General features: G+C 37.1%; 1 protein-coding gene across 1 annotated transcript in view; it reads right to left on the minus strand.

Annotated features, from left to right (window-relative positions):
• TRIT1 (tRNA isopentenyltransferase 1) overlaps nucleotides 1-10,230 on the minus strand; it is a 67,695-nt gene that overhangs the window by 17,050 nt on the left and 40,415 nt on the right. Inside the window, 1 exon segment of the mRNA XM_006867579.1 lies at nucleotides 2,308-2,448. Coding sequence (XP_006867641.1) covers nucleotides 2,308-2,448 — 141 coding nt within the window.

Raw genomic sequence — 10,230 nt, forward strand, 5'->3', positions numbered from 1 at the left:
CCTCAATATCTGGTACCTTTATCTGTCAAATCAAGGTTGGTATTCTGACATTATGACTCCAAGCTCCTCCCTACCTTCACAAATATCCTAACCTATAAGTGATCTGATTAAGTCATTCTCTTGCTACCCTCGGAAGATCTTAATTATTTTGCATCAAGTCTTACTGCAGTGACTTACATATGGTGATACATTTTAATTTGAAAAAGGTTTTCATATATATTATTTCATATGATACAACAACTTCGTAAAGCAGGTAGGGCAGGAATTCATATCTGGATTTTAATCTCTACACATTTGATAGGTTAAAAAATATACTACCTTATTATTTTGACTTGTACATCCTTGAGTAACAGCAAGGATAAACCCTTTTTATATTTATCAGCATTTCTATTTCTTCCTTTGTGAATTACTGCTCCTGCCCTTTATGCACGTTTCTTATTGATTTGTAAGGATTCTACATATATAAGAATATTAACCATTTGCCTTTCATATGTTACAAATATAATCTCTGTTGTTTGTGGTTTGCTTTTCTAAAATTTTGTTTATAGTGGGTAGTTTTCTTTTTTAAATTATAAAATATTCAGTACATACAAAAGAATATATGTAACATATGTAAATTATGAAATCTAGTAATGACAATGACTTATGAACCCAATGTAAGAAATGGAATACTACCAATTCCTTTGAAATCTCTTGTACATTCACTCCCAACCCAACCTCCTACATATCTCCTCAGAGGTTTGGAACCTGAATTGTTTGGGGTTCTTTTGTTTTTCATCATTTTGTGTTTTTCTTTACATCAGTGCTGATACATATATATTTTCCTGAATAACATAATGGCTAAGTTAGCTTGCTTTTTATTAACCTTAATAAACCCAACATATATGTAACCGTTTACAGTTTTCCCCACTTAAAATTGTTTTCAAGATTCTTACACATTCCTTGTTGTTTGTAGCTGTAATTTCTTCAGCTGCTTTTTTACTGATGGAAAGTATTTAACTATATGAATGTAGCGAATGTCATACATTCTTTCAGTGTTTATATGTTTTTTGCTATTAGGAACAAGATCTACCACATACCTCCTGGTTTACTGTAGAGGCATTTCTCTAAGGTAGTTACTTAAGAGTTCTGGTTGATACATTTTTACCAATACAAATTCTTTATTCTTACATACTTAAATCTAGTTATTTTCCTTCTTTAAAAAAAAAAAAAAGTATTTTCAAGTCCTTCTCTACTCTAAGGATCAAAGTACTCAATTATTGTCCCATTGCACTTAATATATATAACTCTGAAATCCATCCAGATTTTATTATTGTATCATATGTAAGGATTTGACCTTATTTTTTCCCCAAAAACAACTGTCCCAGGAACAATGAACTATTTCTTCATTTCTCCATTGTTTAAAAATGTTACACCTTGATCATAAGCTACAAATATAATACATCTGAGCTTATATATGAACTTATTATTCTTGGCATAAATTTGTCTAGGACTATGAAAGTTCCATTACTATTCTAATTATGACTTTTTAATGTCTTAATATCTGGCAGTACAAAGTACCCTTATTCTTTCTCAGTAATGTCTTAGTCTCACCTAGAACTATTTTTTTCCAGTCACCCCTCACCCCCAACCCAACAACTCCTTTGGCATTCTTAATGTAACTTCAATATATTTATAAATTAATGTGTTATCTCCATTTAAAGGGTAGCAAACTGGTACTCAGGGGAGTTAATTAGATGTTTTACCCAATAAAATTCACATGGTAAAAAGAGGCAGCGCTAAGTCTGGGACACAGATCTTTTTAATCTCTAAATCAGTGTTCTTTCAACTAAACTTGTTGTTGTTAAATGCCATCAAGTCAGTTCTGACTCATGGAGACCCTGTGTAGGGTTTCCAAGGAGCGGCTGGTGAGCTAGAACCACCGACCTTGGAAGTTCAAACCAACCTTGCAAACCCAGGGCACTAACCAACCAGGACTCAACTACACTAACGCTTCTCAAATTTTAATGTGCACATGAATTACTTGAGACTCTTGTTAAAATGAAGACTCTGAGTCAGTAGTTTCTGAAACGGGACCCAATATCCAGCATTTCTAACAAATTCCCAGGAAATACAGTCTTTCCAAGACTACACTTTTTGAGTAGCAAAGCACTCAATGTTTCCAACCACATAGTTCTAATGGAGATGTTCCCTCCTGATAGTTAGGTCTGGAGAGCTCCTGCTTAGAAGAAATTACCATTAGAAAGAGGACTTGGTTTGGGCTGCCTTGCAACCACCAAGCCTAGTTGCTAGCTTTCTTAAGGATATCAGAGTAGTTGCCTTGTTTCTGAAGTCCACCACGGTGTAATTTGTCACAAGAGGATCCACAAAACTGATCATGTGATGCCGGCAGATTCTCTGTTCTTGGACAGAAACCTTGTTGGTGATGATGTCTAAGCCTTCATAGACCTAAGGGAAAGAAAATGAACATAAGAAAGTCATCTTTTCCATAAAAAACACACTTGATGCATGAACTGTTGTTGTTGTTGTTAAGTGCCATTGAGTCGGGTCCGACCCATAGCGACCCTGTACAGGGTTTCCGAGGGTGTAAATCTTTACGGGAGTAGAAAGCCTCATCTTTCTCCCGTGGAGCGGCTGGTAGTTTCGAACTGCTGACCTTAAGGTTCGCAGCCCGATTCGTAACCACTACGCTACCAGTGACCTACTATTCCTCCCTCCAAACATGTGACTGACCCAAACAATGTACCAGGTCTAACACAGGTACTGAGATCCACATGCCAGATACACAAAACCCAAGAAGACTAGAAGCAAAAGAAAATCCAAGCACTGGTATTTTAAATCAGATAGTAACATCCACTGCAGCATTATTCACAATAGGCAAAAGGTAGAAACAACCTAAATGCCCATCAACAAACAAACAAATAAACAAAATGTGGTACAAACAATGGAATATTATTCTGCCATAAAGTCCTAATCCATGCTACAACACTGATAAAACCTTGAAAACATTATGTTGAGTGAAGTAAGTCACAAAAGAACAAATATGGCACAATCTTACTTATATGAAATAGGCAAATAGAGAGAGACCAACACTTATCAGTCAGAGGTTACCAGAGGTAAAAGGGAAAGGAAAGAGGGAATCATTGCTTAGGAACTCCCAGGATTCTGTGAATGTCTGTGGAATAATTTGGGAAAGTGGCAATGGTTGTGCAACATGATGAAGGTAATCAATGCTACTGAATTAAACATGTAAAAATGGCTGAACTGGCAACTTTTATTACATATATTTTCACACAATTTTTTTGAAAATAAAGAAAAAAAATTTACAGGCTTAAGGCAAGAAGGGTTGCAAATCTATGTCCACATGAGAACTAATTCTGCAAGATTAAAAGGAAGTTCTTCAGACCTGAATTTTAAGCTTTCAAAAATAGGCAGATTGTTTTATTTATCTACTTAAAACAAGTCTCCAGAATGGTTAATGTTTCACATGCTCACAATGCAACCTAAAAATGCTTAGAAATATCTTGGATTTCAATGGCTCTGAAAAGTTTTTCGAATCTGGATAAGGTTGGCTCCAATTGTGAAGAGGTCTAGCTACCAAAATACACATAAAACACACACTTAAACACTTTGAGGAGTCCTGGTGTGGCACTGGACTGCTAACGAATAGGCCAAAGGTTCAAGCCCAGTAACTTCTTGGAGACCCTATATAGGGTCACTATGAGTGGGAACCGACTCAGTGGCACTTAGCAACAACAACAAACACTGTGAAGTCAGAGTTCCCAATTCTGCTGCACTCTAGTAGAAACATGGTGATGTGTCCAATTTACTGTTTTAGGGGGTCAAGCACATACAGTCTAAGTACTCACATGCAATATCCTGTCTGTAAGCTCTTGATCTGCCAATTCAACTAAAAAGTTCAAGCGTATTTTTTCTAAATGCAAGGTCTTAGATGGAGAGCAGATCTGAAAATACTAGTTTGAAAACAGGGATGAATGCTTTGAGATTAAATGCTCTCTCTGTAATCACTGATTCTACAGGGTACTCTGAATGAACAAATAATAAGTTCCTAAGTTCCATAGAGCCCACAAAGATTTTAAAAGCATTTTTTTATCTCACGTTCCCCTTTACTTATATGGGTGTCAAATAAACACACTACAGTATAATGGGTCAGAGGAAGGACGCTGGCGCCAGGCTGCTTCAGATCAATTCCTAGCTCTGCCACTTACTAGTTATTACTACTTGGAGTAGTTTAATTACTTAACCTCTGTGCTTCCATTTTACCTTCGTAAATGGGGATAATAATATCTATCTCATAGAGTGAGAATTAAATGAGTTAATAATACATAAAGCACTTATCTTCTTTTTGTCTAGCATACTGTAAATGCTACATAAAGGTCATTATAGGACTACTATTAGCATTGCTACTACCAGAACATGAAGAAAGGGAGACCATTTTAATGTCACTATTCATCACATTGAGGCCTTTAGGCTCTTAGCTATGACTTTATCTAACCAGCAAAATATAAGCAATCCACAACAAAATAAAACTGCTAAATAGAAAAACAGAGCACAAACAAAAACAGTAATCTAAAGAAAGCCATAGGGGGAAAAAACCAGCTCTGCCTTTAACACATTTAATCTGTGCTTGACAGTAGAATTGCATTCTTACATCTGAATATTGATGGATTCTTAAATCTAGGTTGTTCTTTTCTATGTTTCTTGAACAAGACTTCCCTTCTGCTGTTATAAAAGTGCAGGGAATACCATATACTGGCGTCTTCTACTGTGCAAATTAAGAAAACCTAGGGGGGAAGGAGTCAATCACTGTATGTTCTCCTTTTCCCATAGTTTTTTCTTAGATGCCTTTGTTATGGTTTAGAATTTCAAATGACCAATGTTAAATAACTTAGAAAGAACTTGATTTTGCCAGTCAACTGTTTTTGTACTCTGCTAAGTAATTTTTATTAAAGAGTATTCTCATCTTTAAAACTGAGATTAACATTAAAGAACTGCATAGTTGCAAATGTACAACTATCCTCCACCCAAAGACAAATTTTAAATAGTTCATCAACTTTGGTTATATATTAAGAGGGATCAGACCTTGGAGGGCATCATGGTTGGTAAAGTGGAGGAAGGGTCAGCAAAAAAGAGGAAGACACCCAACCAAATGGACTGACATGCTGGCTACAACCATGGGCTCAAATATAATTGTGAAGATGGCACAGGACTGGGCAGTGTTTTGTCCTGTTGTGCATAAAGTACCAACATGTTCTATCAGAGACTCAAGAAAGCTAGATCCACTTTCATCTTATGGTATAATTTTAGTGACTCTTCTAGCTGCTCCAATGTTATTGAGTTTTAAAAACATATACCTTAGCCTTAAAACCAGGCTGTACGGTGCCTGGCTACCATTACTGAACATTCAGATCAAAGATTCCACAGAGAATTGCTGATCAAAATGGGGAAAATGCACAACAAGATTTTCAAATTCTCATGGAATCCAGAATTTCTGGAGCCATGAAGGGTATAGATGAGCCCCTGAAACTACTGCCCTGAGATAATCTTTAAACTTTAAACCAAAAAAAAAAATCGCCTGAAGTCTTCTTAAAGCCAAATACTAGTTAGGTTTAGCTAGTAAAGAATGTCTGCCTTGAGCACTATGCTCATTCCAGGACTATCTCTATGGGATCAAATGCACAATAGCTAGCACTCAGAAGATGAGATCGGGACCTCAGGGAGCAGTAAGTTTATGTGAGCAGGGGAGAAACAACTTAGAAAAGGAATGTGAGAAGGGTTACACAACTAGAAAAATAGGATCAATGTCACTGAAATGTTCATGAAGAAATGTGAATTCATTCAAGTTTTTTTGCTGGATATAAGCTCAACAAAGACAAAAATAAATAATTTTTTAAAACCACATAAGCAAACTCAAACATAACCCACGAATTAGTGTCACCTTACTTATACTAGAAATTAAGTAAATAAATAAAGTAGCCTGTTGTCAAGAGTGCTACAAAGTAATGAAAACTCCAACAGCCATCAGAAAGTAGATTGTTAATGGTTTAAAGAAAGCAGAGCTCTTGTTCATAAAGTTAAAACTACAACTATAACTCAGAAACTTCCTAAAGATTCAAGACCTTTATTCATCAAAAGACTGTACACCAAAAAAATGAAAAGACAACCTACTGACTGGGATAATACCTTCAGAAACCATTTATTTAATAAGAATCTAATAATCAAAATATATATAAAACTTTGATAACTTAATAAAAAGATAACAAAACTATAAAATGGGCATTTTACCAAAATGATATTCAGATGGTCAACAAACACATGGAAAGATGCTCAGCACCATAAGCTATAAGAAAGTCACAACTCAAAACCAAAATGAGTTACCATTACACTCCCACTAGGATAGGTAAGATTTAAAAAAAAAAAAAAAAAAGAATAAAAGATTTTGGGGAAACTGGAACCCTCAGCCATTGCGGATGGAAATGCAAAATAACACAGCTGCAATGGAAAACAGGGACTCATAACAAATTAAAATGGAACGACTATATGACCCAGCAATTCCACTCCTAGGTATATACCCAAAAGACTTGAAAGCAGAGATTCAAAAACAGACTTGTACACCAGTGTTCACTGCAGCACTATTTACAATAGCAAAAGTAGAAACACAATCTAAAGGCCCATCAAAAGAAAAAAGCATAAATAAGAAGTGTTACATATATGTATAGAGGGGATTGCAATCACTGAGATGAAACAAAGTGTATGATTTGTTAAATGAAGGAACTGATGCTCTTCTCTGTAAATCTTCACTCAGGGCACTAACAACAGCTGATTAATTGCTATCAATAAGTTATGTATGTATAAAAAGCTGAATTGGCAAAAATTGTGTCATAGATAATACAGTGATAACAAAAAGTGTAGCTAGCTGCTAAGGCTGCATATGTATAACCAAACACCTCATAGGATTTGGTCCCTTGGTCAGTTTGTTTAGTGCTGTTAGAGGTTTGTTGTTAGGTGCTATTCAATCGGTTCTGACCCATAGAGACCCTATGCACATGCATTAATTCATCTACAATCATCATTATTCATTGTCCAACTTTCACATGCACATGAGGCTACTGAAAATACCATGGCTTGGGTCAGGCCCCCTTAATGAACCCCGTTTAAAGCTCCTGAAAAGAGCTCTTGTACAGCAGATTTGCCTATTGCAATACGTCGTTTGATCTCGATTGCTGCTTCCACAAGTGTTGATGGTGGATCCAAGCTTCAATCCTTTCCCAATTCATCATTAGAACAGAACAGGGGAACACTGAATGGTTTAAAGTTTGGAAAGGTATGTGCCAGGGTTATATTCTTTTCCCATACTTGTTTAGTCTGTATGCTGAAAAAATAATTTGAGAAACTGGATTATATGAAGAAGAATATGGTTTAGAGGTTTAGGATCATAGTTTTATGGAACATTTCAGTTAGCTGGTCTAATAACATGTTCAGTGTTTCTGTTCTACCTCCAAGTTGGCTACGTAGGGCTTGGAGGTCTTAAAAGCATGCAAGCGACCACCCAAAGCATAACACTTTCTCTACTTGCCTGAAACAGAAGAGAAAAAAGACCACTCAGGAGTAAGAGGAGAATGTGGAACAACTTCTGCCATGAAACCAGAAAACTAGATGGTATCTGGTTATTATTACTGAATCCTGGTCAAAAGAGGGAAAATGCAGAACAGAATTCTCATGGACTCCAGACTTTCTGGGGCCATAGAAGGTGAATGAGCCTTTGAAACTACTGCCCTGAGATAGTCTTTAAGTCTTAAACCAAAAAATCTCCTGATTAGAATTTCAAATTCTTATGGACTCCAGACTTTATGGAGTCATGGAAAGTAGATGAACCTCTGAAACTACTGCCCCAAGATAGTCTTTAAACATTAAACCAAAAATATCTCCTAAATAGAATTTCAAATTCTTTTGGACTCCAGACTTTCTGGAGTCATGGAAGGTGGAAAAACCTCTGAAACTATTGTCTTGAGATCATCTTTAAACCTGAAACCAAAAACATCCCCTGAAGTCATCTTAAAACCAAATCATAGTTTCGTTTAAGTAGTAAACAAGATCTGCCTTGAGCATTTTGTGCTTTTAAGAACTATCTCAATGGGATCGATGGAGCCCCGATGGCACTGTCAGTTAGGCTTTGGACTATTAACCAGATGGTAGGTGATTTCAAACCCACCATCTGCTCTGCAGAAAAGATGAGGCTGTCTACTCCTATAAAGATTTATGGTCTCTGAAACCCTAAAAAGGGTCATTATAAGTCAGAATGAACTCAACTGCAGTGGGTTTGATTTGAGTTTTTATGGGATCAAACTGGGAACAACTGGAAAGATTAGATAAGAACCTTGGGGCCATGAGTTTATGTTAATGAGTGAGGAGAAACAGCAAAGGAAGGCATAAATGGTTGTACAACTTGGAGAAAAGAATCAATTTATAAACATACACCAATTCAACAATTTATACACGTACAATGTCACTAAATTGTATATGCAGAAACTGTTGAATTGGTGTGTGTTTTGCTGTGGACAAATAGGCTTCAAAAGTTCATGGAAAAATTCCACTATTTCTTCATCCCATTTTTCCATGAACTTTTTGAAGTCCCTTTATATATTCTTAACAATAACAAAATATATACAATTTAAAGGAAACAAAAAACTAACTCATGTGAAACTACTAAATCATGGTTACCATTGTAAACGCTCCTATTTGAGTGATTTGCCGACCTTTTTCCTCCTATGCCATTAGAGCAAAAGAAAATGGGTATTAAGATATAGATGATAAGGCTAGAGCAGAGAATGTCCAGCTGATATGAAGTGAGGGGAGATACACAAGAACGCCCATACTTTCATATAGAACCCACTTGACCTAGCTTCAATGACTAGATGATCAGAACTCGACTAGAGGAAGAAAAAAAGTGTAATTCACTACAATTTGATGAACTTATGATATGTTGTTGTTGTTAGGTGCCATCAAGTCAGTACCAACTCAGTGACCTTACGCACAGCAGAACGAAACACTGCCCGATCCTAGGCCTACCTCACTACTCTTGCCACACTTGAGTCCATCGATGCTGCCATTTGGCCAATCCATCTCATCAGGGGTCTTCCTCTCTTTCTTTGACCCTCCACCTTACCAAACATGATGTCCTTCTCCAACAACTTGTCCCTCCTGACAACATGTCCGAGGTATGAGAGACGAAGCTTGGCCATCCTGGCCTCCAAGGAACACTCAGGCTGCACTTCTTTCAGAACGGATCTATTGGTTCTTTTGGCAACCCATGGCACTTTCAGTATTCTCCTCCAGCACCATAACTCAAAGGCATCAATTCTTCTACGTTCTTCCTTATTTACTGTTCAGCTTTCATATGCATATGAGGTTACTGAAAATACCAGTAGCTTAAAATACCAACCAAGAGGGAAGGAATCTACACAGCAAGGATCATTCCCATTCCCTCTGTACACAGGGCTGATAGGGATGGGCAACTTAGATATTGGCTACCTAAAATAGGGGGCTATAAAGGTACACAGTGACTGGTTTACAAGTTTTCAAGAGGGAGTTTAGTTTCAGAGGGTGAGGCGGAAGGTAGAATCTCCACTGAGAGGTTTTTATCTTGTCTAGACAGGGCTGGTGAAAGGAGCTGGGGATAAGACTTTCATGGTTCAATAGTGAGCAACTGTTATGATTACTGATTGCAATTGTTGCAACTATAAAGATAGAGGTCTTGTAGCATAAAGAGGGGAGTGGTTAATCTTACAGTCCAAGAGCGGAGGACCCTGGGACAATCAAGGGAGAGGAACAAGAGCAGAGTGTAGGACCCTATTCAGAGAAGTGGAGAAAATACAGATGGAGGCATAGATGATGACGTGGAGAGTTGGAGTGCCTGGGGACTCTAGAATCATGGAAAGAGAGGGGCTGTGTGCTGGCAGCCAGGGGGTAGGCTTGCAGGGTATGCCCTTATGATGTCTGAATGATTGTATATTCCTGAGTGTTTAAGTGTACATCCAAAAAAAACCACAGAGGGAATAAAAGCAGAGTATTGAATGATGATGATGCATGGAGGGGATTGTAATCATTGCAATGAAACAAAATACGATGGGATGACTGTAAAGCTGGCTGATGTTCTCCCATGTAAACTATGACTCAACTCAATTCACAATAAAAACTTAAATATATATA

Source organism: Chrysochloris asiatica, unplaced genomic scaffold (assembly GCF_000296735.1).
Source record: "Chrysochloris asiatica unplaced genomic scaffold, ChrAsi1.0 scaffold00106, whole genome shotgun sequence".
NCBI lineage: Eukaryota > Metazoa > Chordata > Mammalia > Afrosoricida > Chrysochloridae > Chrysochloris > Chrysochloris asiatica.